This window comes from Diceros bicornis, chromosome 9 (genome assembly GCF_020826845.1).
Source record: "Diceros bicornis minor isolate mBicDic1 chromosome 9, mDicBic1.mat.cur, whole genome shotgun sequence".
In the NCBI taxonomy this organism is placed as follows: domain Eukaryota; kingdom Metazoa; phylum Chordata; class Mammalia; order Perissodactyla; family Rhinocerotidae; genus Diceros; species Diceros bicornis.
In genome coordinates, this window is record NC_080748.1 from 15107378 (window position 1) to 15132106 (window position 24729).

Below are 24729 nucleotides of genomic sequence, written 5' to 3' on the forward strand. Positions count from 1 at the left end.
ATTACAGTTTTTTGTAGCACAAACACCTAAAGGGAGAACGGTTTCTCAGGAGAGGACTCTTGATCCGTAGGTGATTTTTTCATCATGTGGAGATTTGGATCTGCTTGAGCACCAGACAAGCTTGGTGTCCTCTGAGGACGGCGCCCGAGAGCAGGAGAACATGGATGACACAAACAGTGAGCAGCAATTCAGAGTCTTTAGAGACTTTGATTTCCTAGACGTGGAGCTGGAGGATGGAGAGGTACAGTATATTCTCTGTAAAAATAATCCACTCAGCCTTTTCCTTGACTAACAAAACAGTCTCTTTTTACCTGCTAAATAATGACTTTTTATAACAGAGTCTTTAATTGGAAAGCTGTAAACTTTATTTTGAATCAACTTATTTAAAGTACAGCAGCTCAACTTTGGCAAAAGTGACCACACCCTTCCTGTCTGAGCCCACAGCCAAAGCTGCCAAGTTATTTCTAAATGGCAAAGATCTGACTTTTAATGACCACACAAACAAAGACTGTGTGTGTGTGTAGTCCAAAGGTGAACTTTAAAAAAAAAAAATCACAAAAACATTCAAGTTCTGAGCCTGTTCACTGGTAACTGGGTAAAACATGCTAAGTAATTATCTTAAATGTGAAATTGCTCTAATATGATGACTTTAAAGCTGCCTGCTACAACATGAGATGGGAGCTCGAGGGCTCCAGCACCTTGGTGCTGTGTTTGATGAAATTATTAGAACTTGAAACAAGATAAAACGCACATGAGAGCTCTTGGCTCTGCTTTGGGTGGGTAGCTCGAGTTCGCGACACCTGGAGCAGCTGAATTCAAGTCTCAACGGGCAAATGCAGATTCGTTTATTTGAATGATAATTATGGTAATAAGATGCTTTCAGTTATGAATCATGTTTTTGAAACCTGGGGGTGGAAGGAGGAGCATCATCCCATCACTCTCATTTCAATAGCTTAGGGGCCTGTTCAGCTGAAAGGTGGTCTTCTCCTCCTGGGGTGAAAACTAAATCCATGACAGTGAGACTGGCATATGTAAAAATGCCTGGTAGGGAGCCGGCTGATGGTGTTGCTCAACATACTTTAGCTCACGTTTAACTAGGAGCACTATATCTCCCAGACAAAGAAAGGGCTTTCTGCTAGACGTACAGTTAAAATGGAGGCCCAAATTCAAAGTGTATCATATCCTGTGGCGGGTAGGCACCTTCTAACTTAACTATAAACTTGTGCAAAATGATGCTTCAGGAGCTGCTCGCCTTCCCTGGAAGGATATGACTGCTGACCAGTCGGCTTCTGTCGAGGTGAGGCCAAGGAGCTGTGCTCTTTGTCCCTCCCTGGCCCAGTGACTACCCTGGATGTCTGCACCAGCAAAGGAAAATCATGTCCTCAGAATGAAGAATGTTTTCTTTACCAGTTCTTTCCCTGGGAAACAAGTGTAGCAGATCCAGTCCTTAAAGAGTATAAAGGCACTAACTGTAAGGCATCTTTAAAATAAGTGTCAACTTTTTACCTTGAATTGTTCTAGAACCAATAGAAAGTATTGCAGAGTTTTCTGACTGTTAACCATAATTAGTGGTAAAGAAATCAATCACTAAATGTGGTGAGGATTGTGTAAAAAGTCTAAAGCAGGGGCTGGCCCAGTGGCGTAGCAGTTAAGTTCCTGCATTCCACTTGGGCGGCCCAGGGTTCGCTGGTTCGGATCCTGGGTGCGGAGATACTTACCTCTCATCAAGCCATGCTGAGGCTGCGTCCCACGTAGAAGAGCTACAACTCTACAACTATGATACACAACTACGTACTGGGGTTTTGGGGAGAAAAAAAAAGAGGAAGATTGGCAACAGATGTTAGCGCAGGACCAATCTTCCTAAAAAAAAATAAAATAAAATAAAAATAAAGTGAAAGCTTTAAAAAAAAAAAAAGGTAAAACCTGTTCCTTAGAAAATTGTGAATGTACTTACATTTAAAAAATAAATAAAAAATTTAAAAAAAAATTTTTTAAGTCTAAAGCAAAATACAGTTGTTTTGAATACTTTCAAAATATCTCTGAGCCAGAGCTACATGGACTGTCAGAAGATTAGCTCGCTGACCTGGGCAACTGACCTAATCTTGGCTCTGAGGCTAGAATTCAAGCTTGGGCACGTCTTTACTTGGAAGTTAAACTAAGGAGGGAAAAATTGATGAAGCAAGAGAGGCATCATTTTCCAGCCTCAGCCAAAAAAGAAAAATGTGTTATGTAAAGTGACCTAGCACAAATGATGTAAAATGGAGGGCTCAGACACCATTTCAGAACAACTAACAAATTTAACTTCTGTCAAAATAAAGGAAGGAAAATCTCAGATGCTCACCACTTGAAAATAAATATTAGACTAATGTTTTTCAGGGACAATAAATAATGACTACTGCACCTTCCTTCTAGTGTTCTCTCTATTGTCCTAGCCAACAAGAACTAAATTTCATAGTGATTATTTTATATGATTAAGATTTTATAAGAAACTCAACAGTGTGAAAGTATGTATTTTATCCAAATAAAATAAACCATTTGAGAATGTTTTGCTACTTGTCAATAAGATTATAATAAGGGATTCTAGCGTGCTTACAGAGTGGTAGAGTGAAAAGCTTGGGCTTTGAAGTCAGGCAGGTCCAATTTTGAATTTCAGCTCTGCCACTGACCTAGCTAGATGACCTTAGGCATGGATGCCATTGTTCTTGGCTTCATCTTTTAAATGGGCATGACAATACCTGCCTGTAGAGTGACATGAGGATTAAGTAAGATAAACTATGTAAAGCTGCTATTGTAGTGTCAGGCACACAGTAGGCCTTCTAAATGTTCGTTCCTTTATACATCATTGGTGAATAATTTCAGTATCTCCTCATCTGAGAAAGTTAAACATATTTGGCTTCTAGATCAAAACGCAATTATCCAAAAAAAAGACCAGTTTTTTTGTCATGGCTATTCTTTTTCATTAAATAATATCTGTAAGGGTTTGCCTTTGAACTTTACAGAACCTTTAAAAGGTGCTGCTATGTCTTTGCTATTAATTGGACATCAGCAGTGAACAGATCACAATCACAAACACTTCTAACTCTGTGAGCAGGATCAGGTGATGTCACCTTTTTTTTCTAGTTGCTGACCCTCATTCCTTTTCCCATGACATTTAACAGTTTTCTCATAAATAAAAATTTAGGCATTCAAAAAAAAAAGTGTTGGGGAGACCAAAGTTGTCACTGAAGTGGAAAGCTATTTCAGAAATTGTATTTATGATTTGTTACCCCAGCTACATTATCCACCACTCAGAGGTTTGAAATTTCTGGTGTTTGATACTGATTTTTCTCCTTGCAGTTTGTGTAACTTTCCTTTTTTTTTTTTAAGTTGCATCTACTGAGGTATATATTGTTAACATTATTAGTTGCTGTTGTTTTAGAGCTAAGACAAATACACTTGAGTATCTTTAATGTAATTATTTTAAATAGACCTCTTATTTGTTTTTCTGTCCATTCAATCTGCTACCCAGGAACTTCAGGTAAGATGATGCTGTTTTTAATCCAGATACGCTAGTAGATGTTTCGCATCATTGCAGATTTATAACAACATAATTGCTTTTCTCCTCCCTTCTAGCATACATATGCCTATTTGCGTGCGTATTTACATTGAGGTGTAAGTGATAAAAGAAGTGTTTTTTCTTGGTTCCTCTAGTATGGAAATATTTTCTAAAGTATGAATACAAGGTAGTTGAAAAATCTTTATATGCCTAGTTCTGGAAGTTGCATGATTATATCTCTTGAAAGAAAGTGAGTTTTTAAATATGATCCAGGGAAATCGTATAATTTCTGATTAGACAGATGCACAGCTGGACTGGTTTTGTTGTTCAGTTCTTTTATTAAAGGTGAAATCAACGAGCTGCATCTAACAATATTCCATGTACACTTCCAATGGAATCCTTTAATTTTCCAGGAATTAGGAGCTATCTTTGTATGGTGACTATATAAAGTTTCATCTGAATGAGGGCCCTTCTGCAAGTAAAAGGGGATGCTAATAATAATTACATCCAGACAACAGGCATAAACAGGGACCATCCTGGGCCAACTGACCTACGATTACCCTATATCTATGTCATATCAGACTTACTCTAAGTAGGTACATTTGGGGGAACATATTTTAACCACAGCACACCCAAGTTCTTTCAACAATAATTCTTATTTGATGGAGTTCCAATATGAAAAAAATTATTTCAAAGAATATTATTTCCAACATTTCTAGAATGTTCAGTCATTAATACTTTCTCATCTCAGTATAAATCCTGAGTGGTTATTTAAGTTTGATAACTGACATATGCAAATTGTCCATAAGGAATGGTTAGCCATCGTCTAAATTTTCTCACACAGAAAATTTGACACAATCAGTAAAACACCATTTTGACCTTTGACCTTGTAGGTAACATAAAATGCAAATCTGACATTTGGGTATGGGGAAGATGGAAGATAGCTCTCCCAATAGGGGTATTCTTGTGCCATGCTGAGAAGGCCTGGTTGACTTTTAATAATCATGGACTTTAACTTAGGCTAAACTACAGCACTGTGCCATCTCAACCCATCAGCCACCACCAGGGAAACAATTTCAACACCTTTGCCTCTAATGGAGCCATTGCATCCTCTAGCAAGACATCCAGATATTTTTCCTGCAAGAACAGCTTTCCCTGACTCCCACTTCTCATGCCTGATTAATTCAAGTCTTCATCAGAGTTGCCACCAAGTCAACAGTAACAGCCATCTATGCCCAGTGTAGCATTCTCTGGCCCTAGACGTCTGTGTTTCTCTGCAAGCTCATGGTTCTGTGTCAGTTTCAGTGTGGAAGACTTCCAGAATTGTTGCTTAAGGTAGTTCATCCAATCCTTCCACTAATTTGGTTCAAGAGAATCAGTTTTGTAAATTGATGTTTTATATTTATATTTGTATATTTCTCCAAGTAATTTTCACATTCTTCTTTTTTCTCTGTATAGTATTCTTGTTTTTCATCTTTTTTTATTTCTTCACACATTGTATTTTCTTCTTGCCTCCTCCACATTTTTTTCATTTTTTCACTGCAATAGCTATTTTAAAATCTCAGCACAACAATTAGCCTTTTCCACCAAGAAAAAAAAATTTTTGATGGTAATGTATCATAGCAGATACAAATAAAAAGTACAGATAGAGACAAAACAGCAGATACAGCTATAGAATATGGAAATCATATTCTGAATCTGCTTTCTCTTTATAATCAAACGGTCCTAAAAACAATCATGAACATCATAAATGGGGATGAATAATGATAACAATTTCTACATCATATCCAGAATGGTTTAGGATTCTTACCTGTTGCCTTCTACCAGGAATAGCCAAAATAGACTTTGGCAAAGTTAAGCATCTGTTATATGAGAGATCTGTGAGAATGGCAAGCTTTGTTTCCTTGGAAGCCAGAAGAAATAGACCATTAAACCAGAGGAAAATTAATAAATTTAATGCTCACTAATTTTAACAGTAATTTACATCTCTCATATTACATTATTATGCTATTAACTGAACTCTCATCAGAAAAAATTATTTTATTTCAATGAACCATCAATGTTTCAAATGTCTAATAAATGAAAGGATTCTGTGCTAGATTTTATTCAGATTACCTATTTGTTTAGGTTAAAATTTGCTTGCCAGTTGGCTGGGTAATATTTCTCTTGCTTTATTCCTATCTTAACAGAGAGAAGAATAAAACCCAAATTCATTTTTAGAAAAAAAATTTATGTGGTCAAATAAACTTATTTTATATCAGATATAGAGAGTTTGTAGAGAAAATCTGAGATGCAACTAAAAGCTTTCTTTAACACTTACATTGCCCCTTAGCCCAGTTCTCAGTACATTAAAATGTACCAGTCAGGAATAAGGCTTGGCACCAAGTCAATCATTTCAGGTCCAGGAAAGTAACTATTTTCTATATTGGGACAGTTATTTAAAGATGAGCCTAAAGCAAAAGTTAAACCGTGCTGCTCTGGCCTCTGCATAGTGCATGATCCGTCAGACCTTGCCCAGCTGCTCTCTGATAGTCTTTAACTCTGCATTTTCTCTGTGGAAACCGCTGCGGCAGAAACAGGCTGGAATGTTTACCTAATGCTCTTCTACTTAATACCCAGAGAATGTGGAATGTGCTACAAGCATAGCTCCTACTTTTTCTCCTTAGGAGAACAGTACTAAACAAGGGTGGGGGAAGAAGGGGGGGTAAACCTCTTCTGAAGTTGTTTTAATATTAATGGTCTCTTGCTTACAGATTTTTAGAAACACAGATTATTTAAAATGAGTTTACCAAAATCAACTTTTAAAAAACAAAATATTACCCACCATGCCAAAGAAAAATATGTAATCTCTTCTACCTATGATTTAATATGCATTCTGGGGAAAACAGTATGCTTTTACTACTTTTCACATCACATAAACAAAATGTTTGGTACCAAAGCACGTGAGGGCTTGAGAGTTTATAATGAAAATATTTATTTCTAAGCTATGACTAATTGAATGTGTGAAGATGTGAGTGCAGGAAGATTTTGGCATAAAAACCAGCTGATGGTGTGATTTCAGGGCGAGAGTATGGACAATTTCAACTGGGGAGTTCGCAGGCGTTCTCTGGATAGTCTGGACAAGTGTGATATGCAGCTTCTGGAGGAGCGCCAACTTTCAGGAAGTTCTCCCAGCCTCAATAAAATGAACCATGAGGATTCTGATGAATCCTCCGAAGAGGAAGACCTCACAGCCAGCCAGATCCTGGAGCACTCTGACCTAGTAAGTAGGAACTTGCCTCTGTAGCAATTGGGAGACTTATTTTTGTAATTAAAGCAGTCATGCGGTTTCCAGTTGCAGCTAAAGAAACTTTCCACGGCTGCTAAACTAAAATCTGAAATGTCAGGTGGTGTCTAACTGATTCTACTGGCCTCTTCTCTGTAGGTTGCAAATAGAAACAAATGCTGGGGATTTGTTATGAGCCCTGAGCGCCATCAAATCTGCAAGGCCTAGATTTTCCCCAAATAACTTTTATTATGCTGGAATATTGTCTAAAAATTCCTCAGACATCTGAAGTTTTGGGAAATAGACAGACATTTTGATGTGGTTACCTGAAAATATGGGTTCGTGTTGTAGAGTGCTGTGCCATAAGACCCGATTGCCAGCTGCTATGTTTAGTTCTAATAACAGTGAAATATGTACGTTAAACAATACCTGTCGACCAACAACTAGCTTGTACAATGGTTTGTACTCTTATGTAAAGAATAATTAGAGCTTTTAAAGAAACTTCACACTATGTTTTATTTCCTTTGCTTTCTCAACAGATCATGACTCTCTCTCCTTCTGAGGAGGCTAACCCCATGGAATCGCTCACTACAGCCTGCGACATGACCCCTGCTGATCCTCATTCCTTTAACACCAGAATGGGTAGCTTTGACGCTTCTTTGCCTGATATGAATACTCTTCAGATTTCTGAGGGTTCAAAGGTAAAGAGATTTCGGCAATTATGATTGTAGTTTTCTTAAAGAAAAAGTACTTCCAATTTTCTTAGAAATCTTAGGGAGTTATAAGTGGAGGGACTATCTTTATCTTTTTCTTTATTACTTTTTTGAAATAATTGAGTTTGTGCACCTGAGCCTATGTTTTGAAGTTGTTTTACCCTCACAAACTTAAGCAGCCATCTTCTTGTTGGTTGAAAGAAATCTGATTTGAGGATTTCTTTAAATGAACCATTTTGCATTTTCCATATGGCCTGAACATTGCTGATTAATGGTAAAACAAACTGGTGTATTCTGAGATCGCTGTGACTGGCAAACTGCTGTTCTTTGTCATGACTTTTATAGAACAATATGCTAAGTGAGGTGTGGGTGTATGCATGTATCTGGGGAAATTTTTTCCTATGTAGGAACCAATTATACAATTTGTACATTGATTCGATTCTTGCTTTTTGGCATATGAAATTTTCAATGTCAATCACAGTATTATGCCAGATTTGCACAAAACTGTCCTGGCCAGACTGAGGAGAAAAGTAAGTAATGGATACAATTTTCATATTTAAAAGGTCCGCTTAAAAGAAATCTTACAGTGTATATTTCACTTAAAGTTTATTTTATCAAAATTTCCATAAATATCCTATCCATAAAACATTCACTCCCACACTGTGTTCACATATGTGCTCACATATATTCCCATCAGTATAGAATTTTATTTTCTTATATTAGAAATTCTGAAATAACCTATTGCTGTTAGGATAAAGTTTTCTTTATCCTGAGTTTGGTTATGGTAGTGTAAGTCCGAAAGAGAAAATAAAATAGGAAAAAATGTATAAAATTATATTCTTTCTGATATTTCTTCTAATGGAAAACAATATAACACTAGCTATTCTGTATTCTTTTACAGTACACTAACAACAAGTCTGAGATCTAGGAAAATCTATGTACTTTAAACCAAGGGCAACCAATCAAATTGCAATCACCTAAAAAGACTGAAGCTTAAAGAATATTTCTAAGATTGCCCCATTGCAAAGGGACTATGATCAGGATTCTTAGAGTTTTCAGAGTCCTTTTTTAGCCAAAAAAGGGCCAGAAAGGAAACTTGTCTGAGATTAAAATGCCAGAATCCTAAGATTAAGAAATTAAATTTCATGGAAAGGACATCACAAAATAAATGTGAAGTTATTAGCATTTGATCTTTCTCAGTCTTAGAATAGTCATTTTTCTCAACTGTTCTATTTGAATGCTAAATTGTATAGATTTCTCATAGAAAGCATTGCCTAAGTAGTAATATTTTTGTGGACTCATACAGAAATCATCTAATTCTATCAAGGAAAGGTTGAGTCTAATTTCAAAAAAGCTATCTCTGTTTTTCACATGAGCTGTATTTCTGCAGTGTTTGATATATCTATGATGTCAGAAAGAGAAAATGAAAGATATTTTTATAAGAACTCAACCCTCCCCTAACAGATTATGTTTATGTACAGTGATAACCCAGACCAGTCACCAGTGGCCAGTCTCGTTGGTACCACTGTAGTTTTAAAAAGCAGGAAGGAGCAGAGATGGATAAGCCTCTGAAACTCAGTATTTACGAGCAATTCCTTCAAAGACATGAGATATCCTGTTTCCCTAACATATCTTTAAACATTCCTGTTAATTTCCGTATTAATCCTTGATTCAAAATATTACTAACTGGGTGGCCAGATGTTAACCCATGATAACGCTCTAATTCATATGTATTTCTATTTTGCCTTGATTTTGTTTTTGTTTTAAGAAAATGACTCACTGAAACATGTACGTGTAATTTCTTCCCTCCTCTTCTGGTCTGTAACCCAGCTGCCTTCCTTCCTCTCATAAAGAACAATCAGTTCTCCAGCTGATTTCCCCCTGGCCCAAGTTCAAGCCCAGCCTCTTTTTCCATTTTACTCGCTATGTCTCTTTCCTGCCCTTCACTGATCCCAGCTCTGCCTTACCTACAGCCCTTTCATTTCACTGCTCAGTCTACAATTTATAGCCACATGAGAGCAGCCTCTCATATCTATTATCTTCAAGGTATATACCCAAGAGTAAAGCATATATGTGAGTGGATCTTAGAAGATTTTCAGTATGGAGAGGCCTATCAACATGGCAGACTCAGTGAATAACTATGGATCACTCATGCACACTGCAGATATTTCTTGAGCATCTACTATGCCAGTCACTGATGATTCTAAATTCTAGTTTCCATAGGTAAGGGATTCTATATTGAAAAGTTAACTCTGGATAGGCTTGCTTTAGAAGGCTGGGGTTATGCAATGGAAAGAGTCTGAATCCAAAGGTGGTGTGTGTCTACTCCCAGCACCAGCTCTGATTATCCACCTCATATTAGGCAAGTCCCTTTCCCACGTGGAGCATCCATTTCCTCATGTATAAAATGTGGAGGTTGGACCAGGGGGTCTCTATGGTCTTTTCCAAGTCTAGCACTTATACCCTATAAGCATGGGTCAAGTATGGTAATCTATTGAGAGCCTCTTTGGAAACTGTCGTGGAAAAGACTGAAAAGAAGATAAAGAATGAGCAGTACTTAAGAGAATTCCTGAGTCCAGTTATAGAAATAGACTATATCGCAGCTAGAAAACAAATGCCCTCAATTTCTATCACTCTCAGGATATGTCTCTTTTATTTTTCCTTTAGTTAAATGGATTTTCCTATATATATTCTTACATATTGGGGGGATCCTTTCCTCTTTGTGTTCTTCCAGGCTGAAGCTGTCCAGGAGGAGGAAGACACCACCGTGCATGAGGATGATCTTTCCAGTTCCATCAATGAACTCCCCGCAACTTTCGAATGCAGCGATAGCTTTAGCCTGGATATGACTGAGGCAGAAGAAAAAGGCAATCGAGCCCTGGACGAGTATACCCTTGCAAGGTAAAGGAGCCCTTGGTGGACACGAGTGGTGCGAGCACACGTGGCACACTGTGTTGCATTCACTCTAACTCAAGTTATATATCACACTTGCACGCCTGGGAGGGGACATTCTAATGAAGGCATCCAAATTGACATATAACTTGGAGGGCTCTCAGCAGGTTGGGATCATCCAACCCCAGCGTAGGGCCTTATGTGAAACCCAAAAGGGTACTTACGTAGGAACTCATAAAGCCGTAGAGTAACATAAAAAGCCAAAGAGGAGCCTGGGGACACGGTCCAGGCCTCGTAAGCTTTGAGGATAAGCAAGACTGGCAAGACTTGGGGACGAGGAGTTCTTTCTATTTTGAGTTAACAGACCAAACAAGAGGTTCTTTATAAACTAAATACCTACTCTTTTTTTTTAAGTGGTGGCGTTCAGCCTAGTGGCTGATATTTCTGAGACTAGTGAGATATAGTTAGAGAAGACAAATGGGAAGAAATATAAAGAGGAATAGATAAAAACACTAATGTGGCATCTAGAATAAATGCCACATTAAATAAATCTGCAATAAGGCTACAGATTTACTTCAGGAGAAGAAAGTCAGAATCCCAAAATCACTCTTCTGAATGTTGAAAATAAGAACTAGGTAAAAGCTCTTGATATGGCTAGACAAAGGCTTTCTGTTATGGGGACCAGTTTCTGTCCATCAAAGAAAAAGCTTCAGGTAATCCCTAGAGAAGAACTTGACTGTTCACTTTTTGTTCATTCTCTCTCCTCTCTTCGTTCCGCTCTCTCACCCTGTATTTCTCTTTTCATTTCCTTTCCTCCCTCCACCCTTTTCTTCTGGGCATTTGTGCACATGTACTCATTAATACTCTCCGTCCACAAAGAAAGAGTTAAAAGATTCAAAATTTATGTTATAATTTTTCATAGTGAAAAATGAAAGTGCCAAAGCATAGAAAGTAATACTGTGTGTGAGGAATGGCCAGTAAGGAAAGTAAGAGACAATTGCTGAAGGCTAAAAGAGGTACCGAATCTGTATAAAGGAAATCAGAATTGGAGGAATCACAGAAATTCTAGAGGTGAAATTTTGATTCTATTTTGATTTTTATTCTATTTTCTAGAATCAAAAAAGAATCCTGGAGGGCCGTCCCCGTGGCTTAGCGGTTAAGTGCACGCTCTCTGCTGCTGGCGGCCCAGGTTCGGATCCCGGGCACGCACTGGGGCACCGCTTCTCTGGCCATGCTGAGGCCGTGTCCCACATACAGTAACTAGAAGGATGTGCAACTATGACATACAACTATCTACCGGGGCTTTGGAGGAAAAATAAATGAATAAAATTATAAAAAATAGAAAAGAATCCTGGAGACCTCTGAATAAAAGCCAAGTTCCCTAGGCAACTTCAGATGGAGGAGTGGGCAGAATGGGCTACCTCAGGAGGAGGAATCAGGGTTAGAACTTAGACAACCCGGTGAAGGATGAGAAAGACATCACTTCTTGACAAAGTCGTTTTCATTTTTTACAGCTTTGGAGAAGGTGACAGGGGAGTCTCTCCCCCTCCCTCGCCCTTCTTCTCGGCCATCCTTGCTGCATTTCAGCCCACGGCCTGTGATGATGCAGAGGAAGCCTGGCGCAGCCACATCAACCAGCTCATGTGCGACTCAGACGGCTCCTGTGCTGTGTATACGTTTCATGTGTTCTCCTCCTTGTTTAAGGTGCGGTGTTCACTAGAAGCTCAGAGGACTTAGTCTCTTATGGGAGCCAGCTAGCTTCTAATTTAAAAAGCCGTTGTTGTTTAGTTCTGGGTTTATGCTATTTTCTCCTCCAAACATCCTTCAATGTCCTCTGACTTTATCCTTTCTTCCATTCAACCTTAATCTACTCAACCTTCTCAAAGTGGTATTGTGAAGGATGTTGCCCTCAAATGATTCAGGCTGCCATGATGTATCATTCACTTCTGCCATTCTGGCCTTTACTGATGTCATCAATCCTACGCAACCATGACATCAGGACCATTACGTGGTATCTTCTGCCAGGCCTGTCCTCCATCTCTTCTTTCCTCTTAGACCTCTCCTGTATCTCTTTTTTTAATTCATTATTTGTGTTTTTCCTTTCCTTGTCTTTTATCTTTTTTCCCCCACTGTGAATTCTTTAAACACGCCAGCTGTAACCATGAACTCTTGCTTACTCCCCTGCTGCTTCTGAACAGATGCAAGGTCATTCTTTGCTTCTCCTGTGTGAACCACAGCCCGGCTGGTCCACACAGTGTCTTTGTGCAATTTGGAAACAAACATCCCTTCCTCCAGAGGGTTCCAGTCCTAAACATGGCAGGCTGGATTTCAACCCCTCAGCCAGGCACCTGTGACATCTTGCACACACAGCTCTATGTAGCATCTCATGTGTGGACACCTTCTGATTTCACTTGTTACCTCGGAACACACTTACAACAACTACTAAACTGCCAATCAATTGATGAAATTTGGAGACTAAAAGGTGAGAGCAAGACACATAGAGGAACTGACAGGAATTTGCACAACCAACAGACAGGCAGGCATAAAAATAAACTTTCAACCACCAATCAGAAGTCAAGCTCCCTCTATCTCTTTAGTTCAGTTGTTGTAAGTGTGTTTTGGGGTAAGTGTGGCAAGGGTGGGAGGCAGCAAAAGAAGAGAGAACCATGCCTTGTTATGAAGAAACTCTGAAGGGCTTCAAACATCATCGTAGTTAACAGCCCTGTGTGCTGTGTTTGAAGCAGAAATTGACTGAGAAAATAGCAATGCTGGGAATAATACTCAGCTATATATATATATATATATATATATATATATATAACCTCATATATATATATATATATATATATATGAGGTTATAGGTGAAGATTTACGACATGGAAACATGGTTACCATGTAGTTTAAGAGAAAACTAGTTTAAAAAAAACAGTATGTAGAATACTGCTCCTTTTTTATTTTTATTTTTTTAATGCCTAGAAAAGAGTGAAGATTATACACTAGCATTTCATTGTAGTTTTCTCGGGGTGATGAGATTATGGATGTTTTTTATTTTCTTCATTTTACTTTCTTTCAAGTTCCTATTTTCCTATAATGAAAATGCTTTTCTTTCAGCATTTTTCTAAACTTTTTTTGTGAGGAAGATTTAGCCCTAAGCTAATATCCGTTGCCAATCCTCCTCTTTTTCCTGAGGAAGATTGGCCCTGTGCTAACATCTGTGCCCATCTTCCTCTACTTTATATGGGATGCCGCCACAGCATAGTTTGACAAGCGGTGCATCGGTCCGCACCCAGGATCCGAACCTGCAAACCCCGGGCCACCGAACCAGAGCACTCGAACTTAACCGCTACTCCACCAGGCCGGCCCCTAAACTTTATTTTTAATAACTCACAAAACAGCCACTGAAAATACACAGAAAAAATGGAAAGGAACTATGTAGTTCCAACTTTGAAAAGACTCGAATGTTGGATGAATGAATGGGCAGACAAGTTAGAATTCTGTTAAATGTTTTAGAGGTTGAGTTCTGTTGAGTATATCATAAGAGAGGGAAAATAACTTGGTTGGACTGAGGGATGGGGCCCTCTAATCACCTTTAGGAAGGGCCATGGCAGAAGGGAAGGCAGGAAACTAAGGAATTATATAAAAAGTGCAAAAGGAAAAAACCAGGATCATCTGCCTTAAATAATTTCAAATTCAGGAAGCTACAGTTTAGTTAATATAAAAGTAAACTCTGTTTTTGAGCCTGTAGGCTCTTATGACCAATTTTTGGAGAATTATATACCAAGAGTACTAATAGCTATGGTTTCTCACTTCGAGTGTAATTTGTGCTGCTCTCTCAGGTTTTTCAATTTACTTTTAGTGAAACCTATTAGAAAGTTGAACAGACCAACTAAGGTTGTGTCTGGGACTAACTGGGGGCTGGAGAGGCTGTTAGGCTTAAGACAGAAAACAATTGTTTGCTGAAAGGTAAGTATTCCAGAAACACGCTACTGTTTGAGGTATTGTTAAGCATTCAGGAGCAAAGTAGTTTATTATTTATGTTGTTCTAAAGTCTATTTTAAAATAATGGTTAATAATACATATTTAAATTTGGCTGTTGTAAGTTTTTCTTATTATAGTTGCTAGACTATTCATGCTCAATTTTATGGTTCTGAGCAATAGTTTTCCCTCTGCCTAGAATAGTCATCTCCTCTTGTCCCTCAATTGTACTCCCAATTACGTGCATATCCCTGATTGGATGTCACTTCAGTGAGTGAAGCCTCCTTTACTTCTTTCTCCTTTCCTGTTACCTGGGATCCCCTCACATGGTAGTTGGCATGTTCTACTTGTCACACTCTATTAGAATTGCTTGTCTAGGTGTCGATCTCCCCTGGAGAGGGCAGGTAACGGTGTCTTACTTTGATTCCCCAGCAGCTGGCACAGTTGCTAACACACAATAGATGCTCAGTAAATGTATGAAGAATGGATGGAAATCTTTTTTTTCCCCCCAGTGGAGACCTTAAACGTACAGCTCTGACTTAATGCAGTGGACCAAGAGGTTGTAACATGAGCCGGGAGGTGGGGCTGGGTCGTGGGGGCACATTTGGATTTGGATTTGTTTTTCATCAGTGTATTAGATCAATCCCTTTGGAGCTTATCTGCAATAATAATACTACTACTAATAATATGTACCTCCTATTTTGGTTTTTAATATTATATTTAGCCTTAAGAACTTTCTCAACTATCATCAAATGCTATATGATTGAGAGAAATACTAGTAGCAAAATAGGTATTAACAAATATGCTAGAAATGAAATACATTTCAGACATGCAGTCTACTAATCTCTTGTCATGTCCTCGCCATGTCTGTTGACTGTTTTCCAACATTTTCATGTGAGTCTGAACACCATGTTTCCCTGTATTTGGTTGCATTTTGGAGTGGGTAGAGAGGAGGTAATTGCAAAAATAATTTGGTTTTAAAAACAAGAAAATGGTTTCTGTTAGTCTAGTGTAGACATCTTTCCAAGTACTTCAGTCATTATATTTCCTCCCTGCTGCCCTTGTGTTAGAATATTGTCATTTTATCACACAGTGCCACCAAATTATATGACATGTTTATATGGAGGTCAGGTGAGGACAAAACTGAATTTATATCTCCTAAATATCACCTGCCTTTATATGTGGTTCTAAAGTTCCCTGACAGATCTAGCTTCTCAGTACAATAAAAAATAAACCTAGATCTCACGTTATCCTTAGGTAAGATGGAAAGAACCCAAAGTATTTGGGGAAACTGAATCCTAGTCCCAGCTCTGCCACTCAACTAGCTGGGTGATGGTAGACATGGCATTTACCATTCCTTTCAGCTCTAACATTCTGTCAGGTTTTAGGGTTTTTGTTTTTGGTTTGGGGTTTTTTTTTTGTTTTTTTTTTTTTTGTATTTTATTTAATTGCATATAAAACTAACTTAACACCATAAAGATATATCAATCAACAAAAGTGTGCCGTTGTTTGGGGGACATGCTAATTTCCTCATAACAGGGCAGAGAGAATTTCTCACGGATTAGGTTCTACAGCTCAAAGGGTATAACATCTCTTTCGGGAAAGCCAATACCTAGGACTGGAATTATTTTTTTGGTTAAATATTTTGTTCTTTTTACTGTGCGTTGTAAGTTTAGAGCTAAAAATGTTCTTATTTTGGCACTAACACAGGCACAGTGAATCAGATTCTTCCTAATAGTGGTTTTTTCCCTCAGGCAGTACAGGAGGAACAGTAACTTTTAGGAAGCATTGTAGATTTACAGAAGGAATGTGAACTTTGGAGTCAGGCTCATCCTTTCTCTATCACTTACTAGTTGCATGACCTCAAGTGAGTCATTTAACGTCTCTTAACCTCAGTTTCTTCACCTGATTGTCAGGATTAATGAGTTGATGTATGCAAAGCTATAGGACAGAGTTACAGCACCAGATCAGACATGCTCTCAGAGGGAGATGTCATTCTAGGTCCTGTGTAGCGTTTACTCTCATTCTTCAGAGGCACAAATGGCACTAGTTCAGTGCCTTGTCTCTGGGAGCTCTGATCTTGGGAAACAGAAAGAAGTTACATCTCGCGACTTTTTTTGTCTCACCGGCATTGAAGTAATCTCAGTAACTGCTCACTGATCAGATGAACAAGCTAGGAGGACTCAAGCTGCTGACTGGCGCTGGCCATCAGCAAAAAGAAAAGCAGCATTTATTTAAAAGATTATATGAGCATCCACACATTGGGAAATGACATTTTAGGAAGAAACTTTGTCCATACTGGGTGATTATTTAGTTGACTTAACACAAACATTCACTGTGCTCTCTATTCCCCCCTACACTGAGGACCCATGCTCATTTGATATTTTATAAAGATTAAAAAAATAGTTTTTTCTAGTACAGAAGTTAAAATTTGGCCTTTACCAACGGTAATTATTTTGCCTTGCAGAATATTCAGAAAAGGTTCTGCTTCCTGACCTGTGATGCAGCCAGTTACCTTGGAGATAACCTCCGGGGAATCGGATCCAAGTTTGTTAGCTCTTCCCAGATGCTCACCTCCTGCTCTGAATGCCCGACACTTTTCGTGGATGCGGAGACTGTGAGTATCCCAGTCCTGCCCTGGTGTGAATGGACTGCCCAGCTTATGCTGTGGAACTTCAGGGAAGCTTCTTTGTGTTGTGGTTTGTTTTAAAGACACTTTCGGTGCTTGCAAGGCAGCCCTGTGTTGTGACATGACTCCCAAAGGCCTGAGCCTGCACTGTAATGACTATACGTTGCCAGCCCAGACCAAGGCAAACTCATTTCAGAGAATCAGGAGAAAAATCTACCTCTGTGCTCGCTCCGTGTCCTTGGCACCTCTCTTCGATGATTCTGACTTTGACAGCTGTGAATATGGTGAGCTAACCACCCAGGGCTGACCTAGCCAGTCCCCACCATGCCAGGCTGGCCAGCCAGATGGGTCTCCAGGGGCAACATGTCATCAGTTTCCCCACTCCCAAGTCTCAAATAGAGACTGATAGCCCTCTGGATAGATTCATCCAGCCCAAACTGCAAATGATGAGTTTAAAGGATGATTAAAACAGTCTCTGGCTGACTGCTGAGTCGCGACTTTATGAATATAACTCTAACCCTGCAAGACTGAAGAGCTCTTTGATAGTAGGAGGTGTGTGTTGCCTTTCTTGACATCCCCCACGCATATCACAGAACCACCTCATATGCTGACTAATAACCACAGTTCAGAACCAATGAGGATGTGCTTTGATTTTAAAAGCCTCTGAAGAGTCAGTCTTTCCAAAAACTTGACTGATGGTTGGCTGTCTTGTAGCAAGAAATACAGTATGAGAAATCATTCTATCTTAAGTGATTTAAAGTACAGATTAAATACAAAATCAGTTTGAAAGTCTACTTGGAGATCTGTCTTCACACTACTTGGAGTATTACTAGATGAAGATACTAGAGTTCATGCATGAAACGGATATATCTTCATGTGGGCTTCTATGGAATACTACTTGTTAAGATTTGTCTGTCTGTACTGATATGGGAAAACATGAATATTTCCATAGCATATTTGGATTAGCAAGCTAGTATTCAGTTACAATTGCAGCTGAGAGTGGAGCAAAATTACCAATTTCACAGCTTATTAAAATGGATGCCACTGCTCCCTACTTTACACTACTTCTAAATATACTTTTCTATTTGTGTAGCCATGCCTTTGTCTTGGTATCTCTCTAGTTGTTTTAATACAAATTATTTTCCTGTCTTTAGCTCCTTTCTTGTGGACTTCTGGACAAGCTCAAGTTCAGTGTTTTAGAACTCCAAGAATATTTGGATACCTACAACAACAGAAAAGAGGCCACTCTCTCAGTAAGCTTTTGTGTTTCTGTGCATATAAGTTCAGTTAAAACTAAATGAACCCAAACACTGAGCTCTTGGGATGTGTTGTGATTAACCTAAGAGAAGCTCTTTTGAGAAGAGAAGAGAGACTTCATCTATTCCTTTGTTAGGGCTTACAATTCCAATTTAATGGTGGTAGAACTGTCAATCGTATGGCTTATATAAAAATATTATCTACAGGGGCCGGCCCCGGTGGTACAAGCAGTTAAGTGCACGTGCTCCGCTGCGGTGGCCCGGGGTTCACCAGTTCGGATCCCGGGTGTGCACCGACGCACCGCTTGTCAAGCCATGCTGTGGTGGTGTCCCATATAAAGTGGAGGAAGATGGGCATGGATTTTAGCCCAGGGCCAGTCTTCCTCAGCAAAAAGAGGAGGATTGGCAGATGTTAGCTCAGGGCCGATCTTCCTCACAAAAAAAATAAAGTGGTATCTACAAAAGAGAAATTTTTCAGCTTTCATTTTTAGCCTCATAATTTCCCTACTAAGGAATTGGAAAAAGTGGGTATCTGCTTGATATGTCACTTTATCAATGTTACAGCTTTTCTTTTCCCAGAGACTTAAAATTATTAATCACTTCCTTCCAGTGTCAGCCTGACTCAAAACTAGTTGAGATGGATTTCACCTCTCTCCTCTTAACCACTCTTGGTAGCTATTTGTCCCTGTCCCCATGGCTTCTCTTGGCCTCAGCTCCTGCTCTTTACTTTTTTCTTTCTTCAAAGTTCTAGATTGTAAAATATTAGAGACAGAAGTGATCCAGAAACCATCCATGCAAACCCCTGATTTCCTACAAATAATCGTGTGCAATATCTGTGGAGCACTTCCTATAGTATGCCAGGCACTACAGAAAGAGGATTTTGAAGTCAGATAGACTTGGGTTCAAATCGCAGCTTAGTTACTTAAGGGTTAGTGACCTTGAATAAATTACTTACCTTCTCTCATCTCAGATTCATCATCTATAAGACAGTGATAATGATAATTTGCAAAATTGTTGTAAGGATATAACGATTATAATAGTCATAGCAGTTTTCATTTCCTGAGTCCTTTCTATGTATCCACAACCTGATAAGAGTTAAATATCTTAAATTAAATCATTAAATGCTCACAACTACCCTGGGAGTTGCTATTATTATCCTCATTAGCAAAAAGGTAAAGAGTGGTACTGAAACCCAGGTCTGTGGGATTCGAAGGTTCATGCTCTCAAACTCAACACAATATTGCCTTTAACGTAGAAATAACATATGTAAACTGCCCAGCACAGTGCCTCATACATAGAAGATATTCATTGTAAAGTTACTGGTTTTTTTATTGTTATTGATCTTCTCATGACCTGACCTAGGACAAGAGTTCTGACATTCTGTAACAATTCACTTTGTCTTCTGTTTCTGTGGCTCTTTCCCTATCATTGTTTTCCAGTTTCTCACTCATCAGTTAATAAAAGTAATCCTTTCATTCTGGTTGGTGAACAAACCAGTCTTTCAATGTCAAGTGTGAATTTTAGTTCTTCAGTTTATTGTTATTCAAATTATTGTTTTCTGCCCAAAGGTTCCTTTTCACATCTGTCTTAGTTACTATCCCAGATGCTTAAGACAGATGCTTAAGACTGGCAGAATCTCTAAATAGCTGAGCTATTACTATAATAGCCTTTGTTACAGTGAAGTAGACCTGCCCCATAGAAGCCACCTCAACCTAACAGAGAGGTAGATGTGCCATGAGTCAGGCTGCATTGTCCAGAGTCACCCAGCACATGAGGAAGTGCCGGTCCTATCTCCTAACCTTAATCACATCAAAGGTTTCTAACCATATATAAATTCGTTTTAATTTATACATAAATTAGGGATGGTCTGGTGAAACCCTTCTTCGATGTAATGTATCACAATGTTGAAATCATATTTTTAAATGACCATCACTGAACCCATATAAATAGATATTTTAATTTCAAATTGTTAATCTTTAATCAAAAAACTGATTTTCAAAAAGTCATTATAGCAAAATTTAATTTTACTGTGATGAGAAACTTAATTGATTTTCCCTAAGAATTGATGATAAAAATATTCTCGGGACATCACTGAATTTACCTACATCTGTATCTCTTTCTGACAACAGTGGCTTGCAAATTGTAAGGCAACATTTGCAGGAGGATCAAGAGATGGAGTAATTACTTGTCAACCAGGGGACTCAGAAGAAAAGGTAATAAAAGCCTGTTAGAATTATCTTTTCTGTACTCTGACATTGTGTGTTGGTTTTGATCCACCCAAGAAGCATGGAACTTGAGAAAGGAAGAGGCGGAATGAGTCATCCCATACATTCACACAACACCAACAGAGTAAGACAGAATGACGTTCAAGCCAAGCATGACTGTGTGCTGATGGGATTTGGGGGGGTTTTCTTCTTTTTGGAAAAGTAAAGGTATAAAAATAACATTTCTACTGGACACTAACTATACTAATAATTTCCTAATAAATCTGTTCTTCATTCAGAATATAAAACCAATTTTCATTAATTCTTCACTAAACCACTTAGTTCCTTCAATGAAGAAAGTAAGTCTTTGTTGACCTTTCAGTAATTGCTCTAAAACAGATTTTTTTCCTCATTTTAGAAGTGCTTTAAGTACACATCTCACACCAGCTGGTTTGTAAATGTATGCCACATTGTAAAGGAAATTAGGCAGGAGAGTGTATACAGATTAAAATCATTCATTCTGCAGTTACGTACTGAGTGCCTCCTTTGTGGCCCACATGGTGGACACAATAGTGAATGATAGACAGGCCTCTGCTCTCAGGGAGCCTCTGATCTTGTCAGGGAGACAGATGTTGATCAAAAAATTATACAGGTGTAAACTGCACTAAGTGCCATGAAGGAAAGGAAAGAACAGTAAGCTATGAAAGAAGATAGCAAGAGAACCTGATCAGATGTGGACGGTGGTTCTGGGAAGGCTTCTCCATGGAGGGTGTTTATCTTAACAGCAATGGTAAGCAAGTGAAAATTTTAACAGGTGGGTATGATTAGATGAGGGCTCTCCCACTCTGCTATGGAAACTATGGAAGTGGGCAAGAGTGGATTAAGGAAGACAGGTTAGGAGGCTGCTGCCTGGTCTAGGTGGAGAAGGTATTACCTTGGAATTACACACCATCACTACTGGAAAAGCATTTCAGATTGTGCACCCTTCAGAGGATGAGAAATCATCTTTAAGGTAGGCCTTAAGAGAAAAGAGAAGGCCTTAGGAGAAAAGATGGTGTCACTCCACTTAAATACTGATCTTATGTCCTCAGTTGGTAGAGATGATATTTTGCTGATTAGAGCTACCATTTGTCTTCCATCCCAAAGCAAAATCCAACAAATGTTTGACGTCAGAGCACTGCTTATCCTCAAGTGATTCTCTCCAACTCTTTTTTTTAGTCAGGTTCTCTGTCTTCTGGAATAGTTTGATGTTGCCAATTATTCTGAGCACCCTTTGCATGGGGACAATAGAATGTGGATAGGAAGTGAACTTATAACTTGAAGAATCTATGTCTGGATGTCAATTGCAGAGTTAATATGCCAATAATTATTACACATGTATATTCTATTTCAAAGAAGTATGTACTTTATGAAAGGATTAGTACTTACCTTACCAAACCTAGCAAAGTAAATTCTTGAGCAGTTAGAGATATCGGTCTGCCAGAGATAGCAACCGTGTACCAAGAGGCATGTGAAGTCTTCCCACCCCCAAGCCCTACCCAGTCTGGTCTGGTCTTTGCCAGTAGCTGATTTCTCGTCATTCTTAACAGGTGACGTAAGTGAGAAATTGCTGTGGAATTGTTTGTGTAAAAGAATATAACTCTTTGCTGGGTGTTGAATATTTTCAGATTTTTCTTCTGTTTTCAACATGAAGTTGTATGACATCAAATTAGCGAAGAAAGGTTACACACTGGTGGCCTGTAAGCTATAATCAATTCACAGACATGTTTTATTAAGCTTGTACAGTGTTTTTTTAATTGACCCAACATTTAAAAATTAAAATTGTTCACATACACACATACACCCAAAATAGGATTTCTGGTGTCTCTGGAAAAGAAAAGCTAGCAACACTGGGCCTGCCTTCCTAAGTGGCAACCATTACCTAGAGCTGAATGTCAGCTGCCCCTGTGGTCTGCTCTCCATCGTCCTCACTGCACATCGAGTTCCTAATACTGAAGGCAAGAGCAAGGTGCCAATCATTGCTTGGACTATTGTGTTTTTCTTATAATAGAAAAATGTGTCTCTGAACCTAAGGCCCCCAAATGAGGAAGTGAAAGAGAGGGCTGTGTGTTTCAAGAAAAATGGCAGTGTTAATCTTGGCCTATGTGAGAAATATCTCTACATATATAAGATCCAAGCACCTGTCTGCTGAACTTGCTCACGGGGCAGTATGTTGGAGGAGAATTCTCAATGCATGTAGAAAACAATAAAACAAATGGTGTTTCTAAGAAAAGTGCTTCTAATACTCGGGAAGTATTTTTGAGGGAAGGCTTTTTTTAAAAGACAGGCTTGACTAGTAAATGATTTAGGCTTCTTGGTGATTACAGTACCAATTCTCCTAGAATAAGCCACGGCATATACTCAATAGGACGTAAAACAAGGAGTGTGAGTTGCATGTGTCTCACTCATTTGGAGACACTGCTTTTCCAGTGTTTTCTCAGCCCTCACATACCAAGAGGAGAGACAAATCTCTTCACGACTTAAAACTGGTGCTTCTAATTAAGGATTTTGGTTTCCATTGACCTCTCCATCTCCTGTGGAATTCATTCTCAAGTGGCTACTACTACGTAGTTTAAGTGAACGGAAATGTAGGTCTCAGCGAATATCCCCAGTTCTGCAGAGCTGGCCCTGGGAAAGCTGGAGATGATTCCACTTCATTTGTTATAAGTGATTTTAGTTGACACACTCATAATTCTACAGATATTTATGAGTGCTACTTAAACATTTGACTCTGGACTCGAGTACAATAATTTACATTTAGCCCTACTACATTTTATCTTATTCATCATTCCAACTATTAGGGTCTTTTTGGATACTAACCCTCTCAATTATGTATTTCCTAACCCTGCATAATCCATGAATGAGAAACCTGACACCTCTGTTCTTATACAAATTGAACAAGTGTTGAACACACAGGACAAGACGTATCTCCAGTTAAATTACAATCCGCTAAACATCATCCTTCCGCTATAGTCAGTCTTTCTTCTATAAGGAATCCTCTTTTCTATATTGACTAAAGAAATGTCTGCTGAAGTTAAAGTTTCCTTGAAAACAGTAGACGCCTCAGGCTGTGTAATCTGTATCATAGGCTTAAAGGTATTTATCTTTCAAAGCTTTGAAAAATATTCATGGCCAAGGTCCAAAAAAACTACTCAACAAACATAATACAATAGTTATCAATATGCCAGACCCAAGGGATATTAGCAACAGGTGAGTACATGTTTTTCATACCTGCTTAGGAGATTACATGCATCTATGTATTTTTGAGTAGGGAAGCTTCAACTTGAGGCTAGATTATCTAAATTTTATCCCATTTAGTTTAAACCAGTGACTTTCAGAGATTAAACATGATAAAAATAATAGCTAAGATAGTATACTCTGGCTCATCTTCTGTCACTGAAAATTTCTCAGATTTTTACCTAACTGGCTAAGTCATAAGCAAAGCACTCATTTCAGAACAGAATATAGAGAAACAAGAATGGCTATGCTACTGTTAATGAATAAGAATTAGATTATTCTGGGCTTTTAAGCTACCCTGTCTATGCTCAGTTCTTAACATCTTGGTTTCTTGATCTGTTTTTCTCATTTTGAGAAAACATACCTCTAAATCCAATTTATAAATCAAGCCATATCAGGGCTTGAAGAAAATTCTTATGACCAAATAAAACAGTAACATTCCCACAACATTTTCCAAACAAGTTTAAGTTATCAAAACATAGATACGTCTATAAAGATGTCTAAAGGGATTATTTTTAAAACCTGGATACAGAAAAAACATTAGCATGGGGGGAAAAGAAGTTTTAACATTTTCCATAAAATAGCCCCCCTAGAAAGGCATTTTTCACTGTATTTTTAGAGCTCTAAATACAAACTAGGTCCCAGCCTGTGGTCTAGGGAAAGATTCTGAGAGAATAAATATCAAGGCAGCTTGGACTATCCTACCTAAAAAGGAGAGTTTAAGAAGGATGCTGAGAACTGCTGTGCGTCAAGTTGGCCATCTCCCAAGGAACACAGTTTTGTGCCCTGAGAGCTGAGTGGGAGGAATTCATTGACAATGAAATTCCTTAGCACCAAGCTGGAGTCAGAAAGTCTCATTTGCCTTTATTGAACAGAGAAGATTTTGCTTTAACTGATTTGATGACCTTCTTGGATTACAACCTTGTTTTGGAAAACAGTAAAAAGATAGTAGTTTTCTTCACACAAGACCATGTAATTTACTTA

The 24729-nt window shown here is 38.5% G+C and overlaps 1 protein-coding gene across 5 annotated transcripts in view; it reads left to right on the forward strand.

Annotated features, from left to right (window-relative positions):
• The window catches only part of FRY (FRY microtubule binding protein), a 314584-nt gene that overhangs the window by 280964 nt on the left and 8891 nt on the right, over nucleotides 1-24729 (forward strand). For all 5 annotated transcript variants that reach the window (XM_058547971.1, XM_058547972.1, XM_058547974.1 and 2 more), the window contains exons 51-58: nucleotides 71-241; nucleotides 6597-6797; nucleotides 7340-7501; nucleotides 10248-10414; nucleotides 11920-12109; nucleotides 16848-16997; nucleotides 18164-18262; nucleotides 20395-20478. In XM_058547971.1, the coding sequence (XP_058403954.1) occupies nucleotides 71-241; nucleotides 6597-6797; nucleotides 7340-7501; nucleotides 10248-10414; nucleotides 11920-12109; nucleotides 16848-16997; nucleotides 18164-18262; nucleotides 20395-20478 (1224 nt within the window). The remainder of the gene's footprint in view (nucleotides 1-70; nucleotides 242-6596; nucleotides 6798-7339; nucleotides 7502-10247; nucleotides 10415-11919; nucleotides 12110-16847; nucleotides 16998-18163; nucleotides 18263-20394; nucleotides 20479-24729) is intronic.